This window comes from Penicillium diatomitis, assembly GCF_028827545.1.
Source record: "Penicillium diatomitis strain IBT 30728 chromosome Unknown utg000002l_segment0_segment0, whole genome shotgun sequence".
Taxonomy (NCBI): Eukaryota; Fungi; Ascomycota; class Eurotiomycetes; order Eurotiales; family Aspergillaceae; genus Penicillium; species Penicillium diatomitis.
In genome coordinates this window covers 960,486-981,730 of record NW_026623174.1, presented here as the reverse complement: position 1 = coordinate 981,730, position 21,245 = coordinate 960,486, and the positions used below count along the sequence as shown (strand labels likewise).

The following is a 21,245-nucleotide window of genomic DNA, read 5'->3' as shown; positions in this document are numbered from 1 at the left end:
GAGTAGTGGAGTACAACGAACAATAGTATAAGATTCGATCGTGATGCGGACACAGGTGCGGTGCCTGAGATTGTTGAGGGGTGTCCCGGAACTTCAATTAGTGAATACTTCATGTCTTCCAAGATCAGACCGAGTCTACCACGAGCCTACAGCGAGCCAAGGCAAGCCTGTCCCAGAACCGGGAACCTTGGTAGATACATACCAGATATTGGAAGATTCGGTCGGTGAGCGCACCAGCTGAGTGTCCAGTGTCCACGCAGAGCTGCCTGCAGCCCTGCACGGTCTCGCAGCCGCACAAGAAAATTTCTTCTTGCTGGGGCTTAGGTGGATCAAATGGAGCCGAGATGATCACGCCACAGCGGTGATGCTCGAAGCTTGGTACTGCCTAAGACGGGTCTACCTCGATATGGAGTTGTTTCCGTTGTTCCAGCACGACGACCATGATATCATGGTTCTGGGAGATTTTCGTACGAGGGATCTCCATGGATGCAGCAGTGGCGATTCTCCACTTCTGTAAGGATCTATTACACCTACCTTATTAGCTATCAGGGAACAAGACAACCTCGAGAAGCACCTTGTGCATGTGTCTGCATGATCAGGAACCTCAGAGCTCCGCCAAGTTCCAACAGGTGCAGTGTGTAATACACGTGCATATTTTTCATTCGAGACCTTGATACTCGGTTGATTCGCTTTCTCAAACATTTTACTGTAGAGTGTAGAGTGTAGACTGTATAGACTATAGAGAGCACCGAGGAAAGGGGCCGGTCACTCTAATGCTTTCGTATAGTGATGTCTCGGGTAGGACGGAACAAGGCAAGCCACTGTGGATATAGCACCCAGTGACATGTGCAAGCTTGAAGCTTCTCGGTAAAGTAGTAGACAACGAGACGAGACATCCCCTCTCATTCTAGACTTCTATATAGCATGTCATTCAATAGTAAATATCAACCCGTTCCCCCCTCAAAAGACCTGGATGGTGTGTAACAAGAGAGCGCGCAAGGGTTGTGATGACAAGGACTCCACCATCGCAAGGTGCGAAGGCGCGGCCCTGCAATAATGACACAACTGCAACTGGGCTGGAAGATCTCCCATATCACTCGCCCGGGCGGTACCTGATTCGAACAACTTCAGGCTGCGGGTGGGCATTATGCTGTGGCGCCGCAAAGGAGCCAAGCTCGCTCGTCGCAGACCCAGCTGGTCGGTACAACGTAGGAGCCAAGTGCTCGAGAAAAGTATCTGGCCAGTCCATTTCAAAGTCTTCTTGCGCCTTGAGTGGATGATCAGCGCACATCGACATCGGATATCTCCTTTTGCGTGTCGTTAAAGGTCCGCTTGACTGCGCGAGACTCACAAACCATCATGGGAGAACACAAGCTAGGGCACGACCGTCATGGGCGGAAAGATGCATCGCGGACTTCGACGAACGAGTTCAACGATGCGATCATGCTGAATGCCGGCTGATACCCTTGGGCGGAGATCACCCACTGCGCCAGTGCACGCTTCCTGATCGACAAGATCCGCAGTCAAGGGGATTCATCAGCCAAGTTGGAAGTAGGCACATCAAAGTGTATTTGATGATTACGCACCGCACAAGATCATTCCCTTTCCTCAATCTCTACATGGGCACTATCGCGATCGAAAGAGGTCAAGTGCATGCCGGCACAGAAGAAGAAACCGGTTCTGCCAAAGCGACTTCCTCAGTGTGGCCAAATCGTGGGCAATGCTAAATCCTCTTGGCTTTCTAGAAGGAATGTTCGAACGCAAGTACGGGCACAAGCGCATGGTCACACATTCCAGATCAACGGCGGTACCGGGCAAACCCAGCGACTGAGCGTTTACGGTGGGCCGCTGCCGAGGAATGTGTCGCTGTGTTCGTTATCGGACAGCCCTGGTGGAAGCAAGGGGCAAGGAGAGGGGTTTGTGGTAGATGCTGATAACACCTCTGAGATATTAGCAAAATCGAATATCACCAGATCATTCGGAATAAAGATTGGAGGCGAGAATGAAAGCACAACTTTTGAATGTGGTGTCTCGAACGAGGGGCTTCAGGGATCCAGACCATTTTCAAGTTCAAACATGTAACCTTGCACCCTGCCCGTGCAGCAACTTGTAGCTATCTCGTCACGAGGCAATGTCTGTGTACCTTGTGTATGTCCTTTACAGTTGCTATGGCAGTGGGCAGACCAACTTGGTCTCTATTCAGCTTACCATGTACACGGAGACTCATCGTCAAAGCTCATTCCTCTTCGACTTCCACCACGGGAGTTACTGATTTGCTTGGTTGCTGTCTCCAGGAATATGGCCCGTTTCCTTGCAGGAAGATACCCAGAAGGTCACATAACACATCAGACTGCAAAGCTCATGGAAACATACTCGCGCACCATCCGCCAGCTCTGATCAGCTGGATTGCGCTCATTTCGCCAGAAGCTGAGAATGGGCTGGTCCAAGCGAAGATTCCACTGGGCTATAACTTCAGAGGTGATGGTCTTGGCAAGACTGTCATCTGGCTGAATGATTGAGAAATGGCCGATGCGCGCTTCTTCTGGGAGAATCTGTGCTAAGAAATCCTCTTGAAAGGAAGGAGTCTGCTTGTCGGAGACAAGATAGGGACTTCTGTGCGTTTGGCAGACTTGGTCACCGGCGACAAAGTGATCCAGCGTGGGTAGACAGCACTTCGTTGAGCCTTGCAAGATCGCCATGCTCTTCATTTCTTCAAATCGCATGATATTCTCTCCGAATGACACGGCAGCTGAAGTGCTGGAGAATCCTTGTACGCGTGGACAGCGTTGCAACAGAGCGATCGCCTCGCGCCTTGTAGCCGGCTCTCGACATCGCAGACAGGTGAACCAGAGGGCTACCCCTGGGTTGAGATCTAGAGTCATCGGGGGTTGTGTTCCATCGGGTCTTATAGAGGCATTCAAGGCGATACGAGACTGCTCCACAATGGTTTGAAAGTTCAATAAGAATTGATCGGTGATGACCTCCGATGACGAGGTGGATACTTTCAACATGACGAAGAGCGCCTCGTGACTTGCAATCAGGAGTGCAATGGTCCCGGGGTCGTTCAAGGTTGACTTTTGCAGGTGCCGAAAAGCCACGTACCAGTTTGCTAGTTGAAGTAACAGACTCTCCTGTAGATCACACATATGTTGGGGTACATTCGGACCATCGGGGCTCAAGAGATACTCCCCACAAGCATGTTGCAAGAATTGGGCCTCGGCACCCAGGCGTGAGATCTCATTTCGGAGAGATTTCAAGGAGACCGTTGAATCGCTTGATTTCAAAGAAGCGTCTTGTAGAAGGAGATGAAGCTGCGGTTGGGAGACCGAGAATCCTATCATACCCAGGCGGATGAACATGGGTATAATCGTGTCGTCCAACAACGAGGCATCCGTCGTTGCCACCAATCCGAAAGCGCGCTGAGCGCGCAATGTGAGAATCAACTGTACGCCTTGGCCATAAAGCTGCATGGCTTCTTCGACGCCACCCCTGAGAAACTCAACACAGAGAAAAAGCACACAACTGACGAGGCCAACAAAGATATCAACGGCACCGCGGGCGATCTGTTGTCGTACCCGCGAGAGAGCACGCACGTACCACTCGAGTGCATCTTGATAATTGCGGTTTTTCTTCGCATCTGGTATCGCCTCGGGACTACTCTCGAAAAGGGCACTGATAGAGATGATGGCATCCCAGACCGCAGGCTCCTTCTGACATATCTGGGGAACGAACCTGCGCCAGAAATCCAAGTCCAACTGGCCGCCGACGGCTGATGCGGCGTTCTGGTAGTAATACGCAAAGGCGCGCCGTTCTCGCCATACTACACTTGACATGGGCGATATTGTCCTTTGAGGAATTCGCTGGCAAGCCAAAACCGGCTTCTGATTTTGCCTGGAGCGACTGTGGTCATAATCGCACCGACGACCAGTGCTGGTGCATCGCACACAGTGAGGCTTTTCCTCCCCGCATTTCACCTTTCGAATTCTGTAACAACGTAAGTTTCCACAGCATGGATATGAGGACAAACTAGGATCGACCAACCTGCACGTTTGACAGCCTGCCCTGGACCGTAACAGTCCGAAACAGGATTCGTTGGTCGTCGAGCGTCCTGGCATAATGACTGATTTTATGTGGTCAACCACTAGTTACTGCCTACTTCCGTCAAGGTGCCCTCTGCCAGTGCCTCTGAGGGCTCGCGTGATCAAGTTCTCCAACCGGACGTACTATGCCCTGTTCACCTCGTGGATGTTGTGTACATGCTTCACTCAGAGGACATGAAGAATCAAGTAGCTTTTGGGAAGACGACGTTGACGGAGCGACAAGTCAGGTCTTGTCTTCATCTGGTGTGGTTTGGGGGCCGAGACTGGGCGGAGATCCGTAGATCAGGGGGTTCACCGGAAACCGACCGCATCTCCTAAAATTTCCCATGTGCGATACCCAGAGCATCTCGAACACGATCCAGCGCGCAACTCAATGTCTTCGATACGGCAATGAGGCGTCAGACCTCGACTCAATGCACCACTGTGTCGAAGGCATTCTCTGGAGACCGGCAGATTGCTTCGCCAAAGTGGGAGCATTTTATGGGCTGCGATATGGGACTACCTGAAGTGAAGAGCTATATGGAGACTCCAAAAGGCCTGCAACTACGATGTATGTAGAGAGTTCAAATGAGGATATCTCAGGAAATGTATTTCCGCGCACTACCAAGTACTTTCCATCACGAGAGCTCCAATCGGCCCTATACACGAACAGGATTGCCGTTTCCAAATTCGCGCAGAACAAAAACGTACTGACTGGACGTGCTTCCACCGCAGGGTAGCACGATTCTCATCAGTACAGTCTCCGAGTCAATGCAGAACTCCAAATGAGCGAGAAACGACAACCCACGCACCGTAGATCTTGGAGTTACGGGCAGACTTCTAGGCAGTCGAGTATAACAAGCGAGCGAGATAGATAGACTGTAGGTAGCGACGCTATCGCACGTATACAATCATAAGTGGCTTCACTGTGGTAAATGGCAGGATTGCCAGCAATCGATTCGTAGCACAGGTTGAATGAACCGGAATATTAATTTATGTACATAAAGGTAGAGAGGATGAGCTCTCCCGTGCAGTCCGCCGTCGCGGTGTCATTTCACATATAGCTCTGACGTGGTATTCGTGTTGAAAAAGGGTGGAAAGAAGATTGTTGAATAAAGGTTGAATGGTCGAAGTTTCTTGATTTTAGATCTTGGAGGCGAGTCACTCTGACAGTGGAGGGAAGTTTCGGACGTAGCTAATTGTTAAAAGCCTCATTGTTAGTGTTTGTCGACCATGATCATACGTTCGACCGAGTGTGACAGGTAAACATACTGAGCTGGGCACTCGTATCCAGCCGGGTTCTTGGTCAAGTAGAGCTGGTGGTAGTCCTCGGCATCCCACCACTGACCCGCAGGGACCACTTGGGTGGACACGGGTTTCTTGTACCACTCCTTGCTAACTTTTTCTGTGATCTCTTCGGCAATCTTTTGCTGCTCTTCGCCATGTGTGAAGATGGCGCTTCGATACTGAGTCCCGACATCGGGTCCCTGACGGTTTGCCGTAGATGCGTCGTGCATGCGATAGAAAAATTCGAGGAGTTGGCGGTAGGAGACGATCGAGGAGTCATAGGAAATTTGGAGAGCTTCGGCGTCTGCGGAACAAGAAAGGTGAATGTACGCAATTAGCTATTGTCCAGGGCCATTTCTTTTATTCTTTTTGCAGAGAGCGCTACTTCGGAGACGAAGCGCCCTAGGATCGCTTCGGGGGTCACTTACGGCCAGTATCTCCGCCACAGACAGCACGGTAAGAGGGCGACGACGTGTTGCCACCACAGTATCCAACCCTCGCGTCCAAGAGACCCTTTCCGTTGCCAAAGTGCTTGCGGTACAAGTGCTCAACGCCCCAGAAGCAGCCGGCTGCCAAGGTGGCTTTCTCAGTAGTTGCTGACATGTTGCGCGCGGAAGTCTCGGGAGTCAAGGAGAGCACGGGCGAGGTAGTTGAAAATGGACGGTAGAATCGCGAGAAGAGAGAGGAAACAATGGGCGCAGCAAAAGCCATCAGCTCGAAATGATAATTTCTCCAAATGTGGAGACTGGAAGACAAATTGGTGAATAAGATAAGTGGGGATACGGCGGATGGATTGATAAGGCGGATTGAAGTCACAAACCCTGGAGCAACTGCCGCAGTCACGTTCGGTGGACGACGTTCAAACAAATGTCTTGAGAACGAACAAGATCGAATTCAGTCGTTGAAGTGCGGTGGACAGGGATCGGAGATCTACATGTGTCGGAATGTCCACGGAGCCCGGGGTTGGGAGGCGACAGACTGACTAAACGACTCGGAAGTATTTCCTGGGATAAGCTGATGTCCGCCCGATTTGGACGCTAATCGCGACTAAAAGTGGCGTCATCCGGCTGTCTGACAAATCGAAGCTCCCCGCATCCTGCAGAGTTCAGATCGACCCGAGTCACGGCAATCGAACAAGCTAACAGTTACTTGAACGGCACAAAGCTGGAAGGACTGACAGTAACTACCACCTGCCACAAAGAAGTATGCCATCGTTGAACACAAAAGTTGGTTGACACAAATCTCACATCATTAATGTACACGAAAGAACAGCAAGAGAAGGTTTAGTATGTGAAAGAAAGAAGGTCGGAAAGAAACAGATCATAGACCAAAACACAAGGGATAATCTCGACAAGGGGATGGCTGTGTCGTTGCCGCCGCCCACTGAGATATTCAAGTACAGATGCATCGGAAGGACAAAACCGGTAGACCATAAACTCCACAAATTTGTGCTCCGACCCGATGATAGATATGAGGAAGGGAAAAATAGAATGCAAGTGTTATAAAGACAAAAACAGAAGTGGTATCTTGCGCGCTGATGCCCATTGGCAGAGGTATGGATGGAGCCGAGCTCATGAAGCCGCAAGGCCGGAGGAGAAGCTTGATGAGGGTGCAGAAGACCAGAAGAGAGAGAGCAAAGGCCAGCTTATCGCATACCTGCCTGGCTGGGTGGTGAAGGTGCGTTGGCGGGTGCAGCAGCAGCGCTAAGTCGAAGGGCGTCTCGAGTAGACAAGCTGGCACCGCGAGGGCGGATATCACCTCCCAGAATGGATCGCCGCGCAGTATGCTTCATCACAGGCAGATTGTGGGGGCTCAACACGCTGGGTTTAGTCTCGCCTTCGCGCTCGCTCTTGACCATGCGACGAGCTTGCGAGGCGGTGAACATCGTGGTCATCGCGCTCGGGTTGTTTTCGCTCGGAGAACTGCTGTAAGTCGCGGAAGTAGGGCTTCGACGGCGATGGATGCGCAGCGAATGACTGCCAGAAGTCGAGCCCGCGTGGCTGCTGGAGATCCGACGCATGGCGGAGGTGATCTTCTGCGCCTCATCTTTGTCTGCCTTCCAGCTGTCCTGACTTTCAGACATGGGGCTGCTGGAGAAGTTGCCACTGGGAGACCGGACAGCGATCCGAGATGGCCTCTCGGTTGGGGCCCGATTCAAGAAACTGCTCCCTTCGATGTCGCGAAGAGGCGATTTCTCACCGTCCGAGGAGAGAAGGCCGGTCGAGGGGGAGGACCGAGAGGGGAGCTACCGGCCTTCTTAGAAAGAAATCCGGCCTGGAAACGGTTGCCATTTTTGGGGATGTGAAGAGTCGGCTCAGCTGTCCCCGGGACAGGAGCAAGGTTGTAGGAAGGGCTGACCATGCGGGGAATAGTTCGTGAGATTGAAGGTGCCCCTTGAGGGAGAGATGGCTCGGTGTGCTCCGCTTCGTATCCGCGACCCTGCATGGAATCGCGGGCGGGCTTCTGGGGAGTCCGCTGGTACTCAATCAGGGGACCATCTTCCTCGTCGTCCTTCCAGCGTACTGATCGCTTGGATGTCTTCGCTTGCGTCTTTTTGGGCGTAAAGCTGACGCTCTTGCGGCCAGCCGTCACCTTTCGTCGCCGAGGAGAACCTTTGGTGGGCGACGGAGGAGCCACCGGGGCAAGCTGAAGTGAGGGAACTAGAGAAAGGCGCGGAGCGGGCATGCCGACCAAGCTGAACCGTTTCTTGGGCTTCGAGGGGCTCGCTGGTTTGAAAGGGCTCTGCAGGTTAATCGAGGGTACCGATGGCAGATTCGCATCCGGCTTCACTAGATTGGCAGTCGCATTCTGGCAGTTTTCAAGCATCTTTGAGAGAAGTTCGCGTCCCTTTTGCAAAGCCTCGTCTGCATTCAACTGCATAATGTCCTCGATGGAAGCGATCAGCTCGAACTGGGCCTGAAGCAGTGATTGCACCGCGGCCGCTTCACCAGCTTTATCCTGCTCAATGACGGCGGACAATGCCTCCCGCTCGGCGTTGGAGCGGAGAAGCTCAGCTTCTCGGTTTAGATTGGCGAGATCACTGTTGTCGCTAATATCACACTCCCGCAATTGTTTCGTCGCATGTTCAACGGCGGACATCATGCCTCGATCCCAACTACTCTTGGACAATCGCTGATTGTAATGGTGCCGGCTGCTCTCAAGCTCGAGCAGAATGCCTTGAGCGGACTTTCTCACGGCATAAAGATTGGAAAGCCCGTCCTGACCAGCCCGAGATTCGCACACACTGTCGAAGGCCGCAATCCACGAAGAGAGTGTTCCAATACGGCGACTGATCTGACGTAGCTTGAGCATATTATTGGTCTTTTCCTGGCGTTCAGGAAGACTGTGCTCGTAGGCACTGCGAATTCTGGTGACGCCGTCACGGACAATAATATCCTTCTTTTCGGTTTGCTTTTTGAATTTGGTAAAAGCGACCTTTTCAGAGTCCTTAGCCTGCGCCTTGAGCTCGTTGATCAAGTTCATCTGCTCGTCGATCTTGACTAGGAAGTCCTTGACGTGTCGGTTGACATTGAAGACGTTGCGAGTAACCTTTGTCTGGATGTTCTTGGCTCGGTTCGCATAGCGCAACGTGTTTTGCGTCTCGTCGAAGTGTTGACTAGAAGGGCTGACGCAGACGATCATGACTGTTTTGCAATTTCCCCCGAGCGCAAATTTCAAAAGTCTTGTCAACTTCGAGTTTCGATACGGAATGTGATTGCGCTTTCGAGGATCACACAGAGCGTTGATGCAGCTTCCCAGGGCAAGCAAAGACTTATTGATGTTGGCACCTTCAAATAAGCGCTCGCCGCGGTTCTTTGTTGCACTCGCTCGTTCGCTGCCTGCCAGATCAATAATGCTGAGGGTCGCCATGGTGTGAGGCTCATTTTGGCCAGCATTTCGATCTTTTTGTGCAACATTGATTTGGAGGACAGCGTGTGATCGTGAAGATGTCGCATTGGCCGCAGTGGGCGACATGGTCCGACATTCATTTCCGCGCATGATCATTTCCATGACCTGCTCCACGTTCTGCGGATGGTGGCTCGACAACCCCGCCACGGAGACGGACTGATTCACGTCCTCGCGAAGCATTAGACCCCCCTTGCTTGTGCCGGGAACTAGCAAGTCGCGGATGGTTTCATTGTAAATCTCAAGGTATGACAGTGAGATCTCTGTGGATTTGTCACCAGATCTTTCTTCGATCCTCTCGAATAGCTCTTGCATTGTCAAGAAAATGATACCAGGTTGCTGCGCAGTTCCCGTGATTGTGTGTGTCTTTCCACATCCAGTCGCACCGTAAGCAAAGACCGTTGCATTGTATCCGTCGAGCACACTGTCGAGAAGACCCCGCGTGGTGGCTTCGTAAACTTCCCCTTGGGAGGCATTCTGATCAAAGATCCGATCGAATGCGAATGTCTGGTCCTTGACGCGTTTGCCATTGGGGACCACGCTCTTAGAGAACTTTTGGACGGGATTATCTTCAGGGGGATCAAAGACCCTACCGATGGTCAGCTTCCGAACGGCATAGATCACTCGCTTCTCCCCATTCATGCATCACCAACTTACAGGCATCTGTCGTCAATGACCTTGATAACAGACCGTAGGCCCTTCTGATTCAGCTTGGGAGTCGGTACGCCCGCCAAGGAGCCATCACCTAGGAACAGAGGGCTATCGTCGGTTCGAGACAACTGGGCCGCCTCCCGGATAGTGAAGGGCCTCACGCGTACCGCCACGGTGATCGAAGAAGCGCCATCGGAGGAGGCCATGCTAGAGCTGAAGGGCGTGTTTCAAGCCCGCCGAATCGCGGATTAGGCGGGGCCGGGGTCGAGGCAAGAATTCAAAGTGGCGTGGATCGGGATTGTGAAATGTGTCGAAAACGATGATGACAGATGAAGAATGTGTGGAGCTCGAGGTTTATGGGGTACGGGTTGCAGTATTCTCCGAGAAACTGCTGACGTGCGTTTTCATTTGTTGACGAGGACTGGGTGTTGCCCGCTCCTGGTTGCTCCGGGCAACCCTTCCAGATGTGGTGATTAGCTTGCATTGGGCCGTGGCCGTCCTTAAGCCACACCGCCGCTAGTCCGGATATGAGGGATGACCGGATGGTTTGACGCTTGCATTTGGTGACAGAGCAGATTAGATCTGAGTGCCACGTTGTTTTCATTTATCTCTTAGCACTAAGTTACACGGCCTCATCTCTGCATAGATTGTCAAATGCGAAGATGCTCAATCACCACTTCGGACTACATACATTGGGCATTCAGCACTGTAGTCCGGATCGTCGGTACAATACTGACACTGACAATAGTGAAGATGTGAAGCGAATAGCATTCCATTGACCGTATCCTTCGTTTTCACATTGCTTCGGCTACTGCAGATAAGTTTCGACGAGTACTTGCAATACATGCCTTGCATATTCACACCTCAATCTTGCTATGATGACCCAAAGCAAAGGTAGGTTGCCCACACCATACTAAAAAAAATCATTTCATTCTGGTCGCTCGAGTCATTATTCAGTATATTGGAGGACGTGCTGAACGAATTGTCCGGTGGGAATTATGGTCTTAGTAGGACAATAACGGCGCGTATGCTGATGCAAGACTAAGGAAATCATGGTCTTTTGAGTCGCACCAGTCCATGCTTGTAGCAGCTGTTGGCTCTCAGAACCGCCCAATCGTACAGTGCGCAACTGAGAGATGCTCGATAGTCAACTAGAAGAGTATCCTAATTATTGTTCTTCGTCCTCGTCGTCGTCGTCGAATTTCGGCATGACGACATCCCATCCTGGATCTTTTGAATCAACATCTGTCTCTACCTCATCGGTTTGTGAATCACCGCTCGGGCTGCGAAAGCGAAAGGCAACAATATGCCCGTTATCGAGCTTAGCATGGAAAAGCGTCTCATTCGATTCCTTTTTTCCATTGCTCGATTTTGTCGCACTGCCGTGCTGCAGGGAAAGTAGGGTCCAGCCTTTTTCTACGTCACTGCGGTCTACCAGGACTCCAAATTCAATCGATGCAGATTCCGAGGGCACAAATTGCCCGTTGATCTCTGTCACGTTGCGCGATTTTAAAGCTTCCAGTAGCTCGTCTTTTGCTGTCGTGATAGGTGTCTGCGGTGGGAGGGAGAGCAGGACGGTGGTTTTGTGCTTCTTGAAGAGGAGAGTTATGGAGCGCGGGTCCGCGGTGGCTGATTTGGGCGGCTGCTTGAGAAGTCAGAGAAATGCGGATGGGCAGTTGAAGGGAGACGATCACATGTACCATGTTTGATGATTTGCTAGCGTGTTGAACGGTTGGATGCCGAATCGCAGGATGAAGCCCGACGGACGAGAGTTGAGCAAGGCGGAAAGTCGGAGCAAGGTGGGGCCAGACCGCGCTCCGGATTTCCAGGTAGTCTGCGGCGGTGATCTTTGGCTTCTTCGAATTTGCCAGCTCAACGTTGCTCACCAAGGTGCCTCATCAAATCCCTCCCATTCCACAATTCGACCATGGAATCGCAGTCGTCATCTTCTCGGCTGCCTGAGGAGTCCTCGACTCTCCTGAAACTGGTGTACTGGCATAGACTCTTCGAGTCTGACACTCCGCCACGACTGGGCATCGATGTCCAGCGACGGATCCCCTACGCGTTCATGTCCGCGTTCTCGGCAGGCATGGCCCTTGGATATCTGCATGGGAGCAAAAAAGCCGGGCTAGTGTTTCGCGCCGAGAATGCCCATCGATTCCCGACCACGTCCGCTGGTTGGTTCCAATATCACAAGACGAAGAACTATATCTCGGTGGTGGGTGGTGTCAAAGATGGCTTCAGGATGGGCATGAAGCTGGGCGGGGGGGCCCTTGCATTCTGTCTTTTCGAAGAGACGGTGGACTACGCCCGCCACGATGAGCGAGACTTTCTATCAACGGTGACAGCCGGTCTGTCTTGCTCGGGGATTTATAGTCTGCTAGGTAAGTCGCGCCCCAACAGTTGCCGAATACACAAACGATTGACTCAACACACTCTTCTCAGCGCGACATGACGTTTACACCGCTGCGAGAACAGCAAAGCTTGGCCTGAAAATGAGTTTAGCATATGGCCTTCTACAAGATGTCCTCGAGACGATGAAGGGAAATAGTCCATCGTATGTTGACTTTGCGTTGGGCAATCGTCGCTTCAAGCGCGATGAAGGAGATCAGGTGTGAATCTGGGGCTTGCAAAGCTAGTGAAGTCTCATGGTGTCAAATGTCGCCCTTTTGAGACATCGTTCGCCTTCAAACCCACAACGTCCATCGCATTCCTCTTGCGGCTTGTCTAGTTGCACCCCATCCTATGGCATGGGATCGAAGATTGGACTCACAGAAGCACTTTGACTCAGCCCAGTGTCTCTGAATTGATGGCTCGCAGAGGATGATGCACCTCTGTCAAGTCAGACACGGGTGGGACTTCAAAGTAGCAGGTCCGATCCTGCCGTCAAGCGACTTTCTCGCTCGACCGACCGTCGAATGACACAAAGCTTCATTCAGACATATCTTCTACCTTCTCGCCATTTTGGACCGATTCTCAGTTTGGCGTTTCTTCTTCATGGCTCATCCCGTTAGGGCCTCTATATCGCCCAAATCTTTCTTTTCCTGTATTTCTTTGATACCCCATTGCACTGCCATTTAATATGATCTATTCCACCTGCCTCTCTCCAGATGGAGAACTAGATTATTCATCTCTCAAGTATAGTAGTCTCAGGAGATGTGTACCACTTGAGCACGTGATGCCCAAAGCATGATTTTGCCGACCTGAGACAAGCATGGGTGCTTGCTCTGAGCACGTCGGCCTCTATCACTACTACCTCGCATCCCCCACCATATGAGTCAATGAGTCTTCCATTCTCAGAGTGGCTGCGACGTGGAAGCAAACCCGATATTTGACGCTGCCGAACAGACGCTTTCTCCGCCCGAGCGCTAGAGACACTTGGCTGAGAACCCGCTTAGGCCCTGAAGGGCGTGGCTGCCTGGGTCAATAGCCGCCAAGCTACCAAGCTGTACCAGGCTGAAAGAGATACCATTCAGGCTAGAGACTTCAGCGTTGCCCCTGCTGAGTCCTCGGGAACAGGTCACCTTAAGGCGAGATGCACCTTTTCCAGCTCCCCGTGCTAAAGGATCATGAACCGATGGTGTAATTCGCCCTTTCGACTACAAAGGAGCAAAGGTACCTAAAGAATGCGACAGTCCGATCAGCAATTGACCGCCTTGCATGGACCCCCACTAACAGCGGAACAAAGCTCTAGCTGATCGTCCCTCAGAAGATCGTAATCTTCAGCGCAGTCGACTGGGAGCTGAAGCTTTCATGCGGAGTGGACAAAAAGTGGAGCTGAGCTTGAAAGGAGCTTTGGCCGGCTTGCCTCTCATAAAGCTTCCGCAAGAGCGCCAGAAGATCGGTGGAGCTCGACCGCATTTGACGTCGCAGAGCCGATTCCTTCCACCCGACCTTCTCTGACCGGACAGGAATCTGTCTCCCTTTAGAGCTTTGACATCCTCTACATCTGTGGACCCTGTTATTCTTCCCCCTCCTTAACAGAGCCTCTTGCAGATGTTGCTCTGCTAGGACTAAGCACATTCCCATTGGGCGTCGGGAAATGACGACTGGCAGCTTGATATTGGTGCTCTTGTCGTCGACGTCATCGTTCCATTGACGGTTCTGGGAGTCTTGATGCCGCGACCCTCGTCGATACGGACTTTGATCACGAAAGAAAGTATTTAACCCTCGATATCATGCGCCGCCATGGAAGATCCAGCGGGGGCCCGACGAAGGCCGTCTCGCCTTTGTCCGACACGGTCTCGCTCATCCATTCCTTCGACTCTGTCCTCAACCCGAATCGGCCCGCCCGACCTTCTCCTTTAGCCTCATCTCATATCAAAGCTCTTCCGCTCGAGCTAGTCGATCGCTTGCGATCCTTTCCTCTATTTCAAGCGACGCCCGAATCTTTTCTGATCGAGGTCGGTCAACACCTGCGGCCGCAGCTTCATGCGCCCAATGATTACATCTTAACGGAAGGTGATGATGCACGGGCGATATATTGGTTGGTGCGAGGCGCAGTGTCGGTCACCTCGCGCGATGGCGAAAGTATCTATGCTGAGCTTAAACCGGGGGCATTCTTCGGAGAAATCGGCGTTCTGATGGACCGGCCGCGCACTGCTACGATCATTGCTCGCACCAGATGTATGCTAGTGGTTCTGACGAAAGAAGACTTTCGGAATATCCTGCCAAGGTTTCCGGACGTGGAGCGGGCGATCCGGGAAGAGGCCCAAGAGCGCCTGACAATCTTGGAGAAGAAGAAGCAGGAAACCTCTGCTCCGGCGCTGGATAAACCGAGTGCTAGCCCCGTGCGAAGGGGCTCCAAACGCTTGCGAGAAAGCAACTCGAGAGATCTGACGACCGCTGAAGAAGATGTCAATAGCAGCTTCATTCACAAAAAACGCAAGTCACCGAGTCCCGGACGCTGGGACCCCTCAAGCGCACTTGCAAACGGCTTGGTGAATGTTCGTCTCTTGCTGAAGGAGCTCCCCCTGTTCAAAGAGTTGCCGGCCGATATTCTACACTTCTTGGGTCTCAACGCACAGCCGAGCTCTTATGCTCCCTTCACCGACATCATCAAGCAGGACTCCCAAGGTCGTGAGCTTTTCTTCATTGTGCGCGGCGAAGTTGAAGTTGTCACGGAACGGCGCGGGCAGTCCATGAGCAACGGCCGTCATGAAGTCGAAATCAAAGCTCGCTTGAGGCAAGGCCAATATTTTGGCGAAGTGGTCAGTTTGTCACTTGCACCGCGAAGGACAGCCACCGTACGGTCCGTGACCTCGGTGGAATGTTTGATGATCAGTGGGGATGTGCTCGAAAAGTTTTGGGATATGTGCCCTCACGAAGTGCGTGAGCAGGTGGAGCGCACCGCCCAAGAGAGACTAAGTGCTGCTGCGGACGGTGATGTTATCATGACGGACGCATCTGAGGAGCAATCTCCCATGGGCGAGCTGCCTGTCAACGAGAGAGTCAGGGTCACAGCCACCCGGCGACGTTCGATGCCGTTATTGACACTTACAGAGACGGAGCTTGACGGCCCTCATCAATCTTCATCAAGTGAGGACCAAGAGCAAGCGGTTTTGAGACCATCAGATCCTGATCCATACCTAAGCCTCGGATTAGACAAGGTCCGTCTTCGAAGTCGACGAGGCTCGTTAGCACCCTTGACTCCGGAGGAAATCTCAGGCGATGAAAAGCCAGTACAACCGAATGCATCACACGCTGCCGGTTCGTCGTCAGATCTTGCTCTCCCCGCCGCCCACAGTCTATCGAAACCTCAGCATAAGCCCCATCGAGTCGATGATGCCGCCCATGGTGTCTTCCCAGACAGCATTTTACTAAGGATCTTTGAATACATGGAGCTACATGAGCTAATTGGGCTTCGTGGCGTGTCCTCACATTGGTCTGATATTCTGAACACGTCAGATAAAATCGTTCAGGATCTGGATTTGAGTATCTACAACCGCTGTATTACCGACGATGTGCTTGTGAAGGTCATCTGTCCTTTCGTTGGGAGTCGACCGCGCTCGGTCAACATCAACAACTGCTTCCACATTACCGATGAAGGCTTCAATGCTTTGGTCAAAACGTGTGCGCCTAATTCGGTAGTATGGAGGATGAAAAGTGTGTGGGACGTCACGGCCTCTGCCATACTCGAGATGTCTAGCAAAGCCGTTGATTTGGAGGAAGTGGAACTAAGCAACTGCCGGAAGGTTGGAGACACTCTCATGGCACGAATCATCGGCTGGGCCGTTCCTCATTCCAAAAACGAGAGTAAAACTTCATCCATCAAGCCAACTCTTCAAACCGCGGAGGCCGTGGTCTATGGCTGTCCGAAGCTCAAGAAGCTCACACTGTCTTACTGCAAGCACGTCACGGATCGGTCTATGCACCATATTGCATCTCACGCCGCGAAACGCATTGAAGAGATGGATCTCACAAGATGCACCACTATCACGGACCAAGGATTTCAATACTGGGGCAATACACGTTTTACTAAGCTCCGGAGACTCTGTCTGGCAGATTGCACTTATCTGACAGACAATGCGATTGTACACCTGACAAATGCTGCCAAGCAGCTGCAAGAGCTCGATCTAGTAAGACCTTCCCAGCCTTTATATGATTCTTCGAGCTTGGTTTGTTGACTGTTCTTACTTAGTCATTCTGTTGTGCGCTTTCCGACACGGCAACTGAGGTTCTTGCGCTCCAATGCTCTCAGCTGCAGTACTTGAACATGTCATTCTGCGGATCAGCTATTTCCGATCCATCTCTGCGAAGTATCGGACTGCATCTATTGTCACTCAAATATCTCTCTGTACGGGGCTGCGTTCGTGTCACGGGGGTCGGCGTTGAAGCCGTCGCAGAAGGTTGTCATCAATTGCAAACGTTCGATGTGAGCCAGTGCAAGAACTTGACACCGTGGCTCGAGGACAATGGCCCAATGCGTTATCAACCGCGCATCGAATTTGACTTTGTTGCACCAAATGGGAAGAATTCCAGGTGATTGATATCCCTATCGCCAGTGAGAGCTCATGCTCTCATCTGCCGCGTCAGAGTTGAGGCTCCAGTGGAGACCCTTGACTTGACAACGCGCTGGCATGCCATGTCCCCTAATCGAGTTTCTTGTTCTATGCAAGTCAGGCAGCTTTGGGACAATATCACACTGCGGCCTGTACACATATCTCGATTGTCTCACGGGCCTGAATTTATGACATGTTCGCCTCGGTCTACAGAGGAAGCATTGATTCAGCGTCATTTCATTTCTCTTTGTGGCGGAGTTTTGATTGGCTGGCACTATATTCTCACTTTCAATCTTGTATCTTGCGCGCAGAGTTGAGCTTCTTGCGTATGTATGAATTAGGGTCTTCGGCTGGTCTGATATCTGGGTCTGTGGGGCATAGCAGGAGTTCAGAGAACGTCAGCGTCCTTCTTATGCGGGTGTCTAATTGCAACTCATGTTTTTAACAACTTCGCTTCACTGACGCTTCACTTCAAATGCTCTCTCCCGACGATGGGATGTGCCAACCTCGCTTTTCCTCGGTACTCATCGACGACTTCGTTGTAAATGGAACGGGCCGAGTGGGACTAAGCAAACCTCCCTTTCGCCCTTCATACTCTGTACTAGAAACACCATGCAATTCGAATATAATTCATCTTCAGCGGCTCCGACATATATGATTTGTGATACAATGACAAGACTTTTTCGGAGGTAATCACATGCCCGACCCTTAATGATTCAACGATTTATCGAGCTCACTTCCGTCTCTGATCTCTTTCAAAACTCTTCGATTTTGGAATCCGACTGACTGGAGATGGATCGCAAGGGAGTGGTCCCGAAGTTGACAACGAGATTAACAGATACACCTGCAAGCCCGGAAGCCATGACTCAGTACCAAAAGTGTATTGTGGCCGACGACAGCCCTGCGTTCCATCTCGACTCACTCGACGCGCCTTTCCAAAACAGCCCGAAACGGCAATCCCGCAGCTCTGCCAAGACCTGGTCGCCACCTTCACTGTCCCTTGCATTGAACTTATCAAAGACCCCTGCGCACGTGCAACCCTGTGCAAGCCAAATGCGCAGATGAATTGAAGCCGTCAAGCCACAGATGACTTCGAGAAGTTACCTCTCGACCAGTCACTGTCGTGACGGACATCCAGACATACGACTAGTAACGCGACCATGACGTCCTCAGCCGATGTCATCGTTCTGACCTCGTCGCCGACTGTCCCACCGAGGCTTCCCAGTCCTGTTGCCTACGAGACCGAAGCGACATATGTACCACAGCCGGCAGTCGCAACAACTCCCCGTGTCCCATCTCCGTCGTCGCTTTTTGTGCCGCCCTCACGATCGCGATTCTTCGACGCGCCGGCTCGAAAACAAGACACAACGAACAAAAAACGTCCTGCGAAGAAGGCTACTGCGCCGAAAAAATCCAAGAAGGCTGCAGGTCCATCCGAAACGCCGTCAAAGCTGAGCAAGGCTCATGGAAGTACCGCTCATGACGGAAAAGAGCAAAATGGTGATAATGGTCAGAAGAAGGCAGCGAAGCCCCGTGCACCTCGCAAGCCACGCGCAAAACCAAAGGCTCAAGCTGAGTCTGGTGCTTTGAAATTGAGCGGTAAAGTGATCAAGGCAGGCAAGCCGGAGGACCCTGGGTTGAAGCCAGTGAAAAAGAGGGCTGGGCGGAAGCAGACTGCTGTTCAGTCCACCTCAGAGGATTGCATGGAAAAAACTGGTTTACCAACGCCCTCGAATGCGCTTGGCAAAGATGAAGACCTGAATCTAGATGAGGCAACGAGGAGGCGAAGGGACTGGACGCCACCGGCAGAGACAATGTCACATCCGATCAGCACTGGGTGCGCTCAATGGACAGTGGCTGAAGTTTCGGACACGAGCAACAAGGCCGGTTTTGGGGACATTCTCACAGACTACACGTACTCCAGGTCCGGCTCAGCTACTGCAGAGCTCAGAGCGACAAGTGAGGGTGTGCCCACGAAGCGGAGGAAAATTGACCTTCTTGAGCCCCAAGGGCCAAGCCGGGCGTTGCGCAGGAAAGAAAACTTGGACCAAGATGACAGTTCATCAACAACATCTTCTGGGCGCCTATCAGCGCGCAAAATAAAACCTCAAAAACGATTTACAACCTTGACAGCCAGAATGACGGCTCAGTATGGGACTGAGAACACCGAAGATGAGCCGGGAGATAAAGATCTCACTCAATACATCGTCAAGTGCGACTCCAAGCGCAATTCAAAGACGAAAGCCAAAGCCCAGCAATCGAGCGTTGTTCTATCGCCAGAGGCAGCATTCCAGACGCTGGATCAACAAGACGTTATTTTTGGTACCTGCAGCCAGCTCGAGCGAGACGATTCGCCTGAAACACTTCGAGAAATGCAAAGGGGCCTTCCGCATGTCTGAGGACCTGGCCTTTCAGAGACGAGCTGGTATAGGCGACTTGGCTACTTCGGAGCCATCTATGGCAAGTGAAGATGCGCCTGACCTTATGTCGCGGTCCCAGAGTAAAAAAAGGCTGTGGAGTGTTGCTGGTAGAGACATGCAAGGCTCTTTGGTCCAAGCAGAACTTGTCGAAAGCCTCGATCTCACAGACTTATCGCTTGACAACAATACAGCAATTCCGCCACAATGCGACTCAACCGTGAGAGCGCTGTCAAACGCACCGTCAGACGATGATTGGCTCGACCTTGACAATGGCAAGGCTGGACTTTCGCTCGCCACGAAAGTTACCAACATTATTCAAACAACGACGGCCCTCAAATCTAAAATGACGCTTGCAAATACGTCGAAGCAGGCTGCACAAGAGACGCAGCCTGTACTGCGAGAAATTGAGCAGCCACGCTCAGTGTCACAACTCGCGCCAATGCCGCAATATAGCGGCTTCACCGACGCCGAGCTTTCAAAGCAGGTGGCAGCATATGGATTCAAGTCTGTGAAAGGTCGCAAGAAGATGATTGACTTGCTGCAAAAGTGCTGGGAGTCCAAATTTGGTAAGGCAGACCTGTCTGCCTCTGTTCCGGGTGAAACAGAGTCGGCTACAAATAGTATTTTTCATACTGTACAGAAGACAGTAGTGCCGCCAAAAACTGCGTCCAAGTCGAACGGAATAGCGAATGCCAAAAAGAACACGTCCACTCTGGCAAACCCCCCGCAGAAGACCAAGATAGTCACTCCAAAGAAGAGCAAGCAATTACCGCCAAATGATGCCCAGCAACCTCCAACCTCAAGCTACATTGATATCGAGGAGATTCAGGATTCGGAGGATGAGCCACTACTATCGCCAGTCCAGGTTCAAGCACATTATACCAAGAACTCGTCCGCGTCGACTCAACTGGCCACAAGCCCTTCGCGGAATTCGAAGGCTAGTAATCGAGCTCGAAGTCCACAAGCACGCAAGTTAGCAAGCTCAAAGGTTTTGCCGGTCACGGAAAGGATCAAGCGTGATACTGCCATTAGGACCAGCGAACCTATCTCAGACCAAGATTTGAAACCCTTGTTAACGCAGATCACATCCGCTGTTCGTGCGCAGTCCCGCCTACCTCAAGCCAACAGTCGAGCTCGACCAACATGGCACGAGAAGATACTGATGTTTGACCCTATAATGTTGGAGGACTTTACCGCGTGGCTCAATGTCGAAGGACTGGGTCTGGTTGACGAAGACAGGGAAGTGAATACAGCCCTCGTCAGGGACTGGTGTGAAAGCAAGGGAATCTGTTGCGGATGGAAGAAGAATACAAGTGGGTAAAAGCTCGCTGAGAAACATTGTCAGTTGTTCTACTTCTGTGATCTAAATGGCGTCTTGCGGGTTACGGATATATACCCTGGGTCTGTGGCGTATAGCATAATTGGGAATATTGCATTTGCTCTGCCTGCAGCATCCCGTTCCGGGGTATGTTGCTTTGTGCATTGTCTCGAGATATGAATCCCTCCAGCATAGTTTATAGGCTATCCTAAGGCGCCTTCAGGGCAACCTGACTTGCCCTAGGCTTGAATCTCTTTTGGCTCATTAGAGTCTTTCGGCTACCCTGCGCTTTCAGTTCTGACTGACCATGCTCGCTTTAACGAAGTCTTTCAAATTGACTCGATGCATGGTGCATAACCAAATCGACGGTGGTGAAGTTGATACACGCTAACATTGGACGAAGATGGTCGCTGAATCATGAGAGATATCACACGGTGAAATCGGCCGTCAATCCGGGTGGTTGAACGATGCTGAGCACAGAACGAGCGAAATCCTTGCAAAATGAACGATTGTTGCTCAAAGCAAGCTTTGTTACATCAACGAAGGCATTGTGAAGCGATTGCCTTGTGAAGCATGCTCGGTG

At 51.8% G+C, this 21,245-nt stretch overlaps 8 protein-coding genes across 8 annotated transcripts; 3 read left to right on the top strand and 5 right to left on the bottom strand.

Annotated features, from left to right (window-relative positions):
- Positions 1-1,093: 1,093 nt before the first annotated feature.
- Positions 1,094-1,358, bottom strand: N7539_001479 (uncharacterized protein; the record flags this gene model as incomplete). Its single annotated transcript, XM_056931082.1, has 2 exons — positions 1,094-1,267; positions 1,290-1,358. The coding sequence occupies 2 exons, from the start codon at positions 1,356-1,358 to the stop codon at positions 1,094-1,096; spliced, it is 243 nt and encodes an 80-aa protein (XP_056793113.1).
- A 987-nt stretch (positions 1,359-2,345) lies between these two features.
- On the bottom strand, positions 2,346-3,833 carry N7539_001478 (uncharacterized protein; the record flags this gene model as incomplete). The annotated part of the gene is made up of 1 exon (XM_056931081.1): positions 2,346-3,833. The coding sequence occupies one exon, from the start codon at positions 3,831-3,833 to the stop codon at positions 2,346-2,348; it is 1,488 nt and encodes a 495-aa protein (XP_056793112.1).
- A 1,463-nt stretch (positions 3,834-5,296) lies between these two features.
- Positions 5,297-6,077, bottom strand: N7539_001477 (peptide-methionine-S-sulfoxide reductase; the record flags this gene model as incomplete). The annotated part of the gene is made up of 2 exons (XM_056931080.1): positions 5,297-5,670; positions 5,795-6,077. The coding sequence occupies 2 exons, from the start codon at positions 6,075-6,077 to the stop codon at positions 5,297-5,299; spliced, it is 657 nt and encodes a 218-aa protein (XP_056793111.1).
- Positions 6,078-7,011: 934 nt separating this feature from the next.
- On the bottom strand, positions 7,012-10,129 carry N7539_001476 (kinesin family protein; the record flags this gene model as incomplete). Its single annotated transcript, XM_056931079.1, has 3 exons — positions 7,012-7,503; positions 7,566-9,861; positions 9,930-10,129. 3 exons carry the CDS (start codon positions 10,127-10,129, stop codon positions 7,012-7,014), a joined length of 2,988 nt encoding a protein of 995 aa, XP_056793110.1.
- A 962-nt stretch (positions 10,130-11,091) lies between these two features.
- On the bottom strand, positions 11,092-11,626 carry N7539_001475 (uncharacterized protein; the record flags this gene model as incomplete). The annotated part of the gene is made up of 2 exons (XM_056931078.1): positions 11,092-11,568; positions 11,624-11,626. 2 exons carry the CDS (start codon positions 11,624-11,626, stop codon positions 11,092-11,094), a joined length of 480 nt encoding a protein of 159 aa, XP_056793109.1.
- Positions 11,627-11,850: 224 nt separating this feature from the next.
- N7539_001474 (uncharacterized protein) lies at positions 11,851-12,535 on the top strand (the record flags this gene model as incomplete). Its single annotated transcript, XM_056931077.1, has 2 exons — positions 11,851-12,307; positions 12,369-12,535. Coding segments are annotated over 2 exons (624 nt in total), but the record flags the coding sequence as incomplete, so codon positions are not given.
- Positions 12,536-14,101: 1,566 nt separating this feature from the next.
- N7539_001473 (uncharacterized protein) lies at positions 14,102-16,908 on the top strand (the record flags this gene model as incomplete). The annotated part of the gene is made up of 2 exons (XM_056931076.1): positions 14,102-16,501; positions 16,564-16,908. 2 exons carry the CDS (start codon positions 14,102-14,104, stop codon positions 16,906-16,908), a joined length of 2,745 nt encoding a protein of 914 aa, XP_056793107.1.
- A 1,176-nt stretch (positions 16,909-18,084) lies between these two features.
- On the top strand, positions 18,085-20,665 carry slx4 (the record flags this gene model as incomplete). Its single annotated transcript, XM_056931075.1, is given in 2 exon segments — positions 18,085-19,246; positions 19,257-20,665. 2 exon segments carry the CDS (start codon positions 18,085-18,087, stop codon positions 20,663-20,665), a joined length of 2,571 nt encoding a protein of 856 aa, XP_056793106.1.
- Positions 20,666-21,245: the final 580 nt, after the last annotated feature.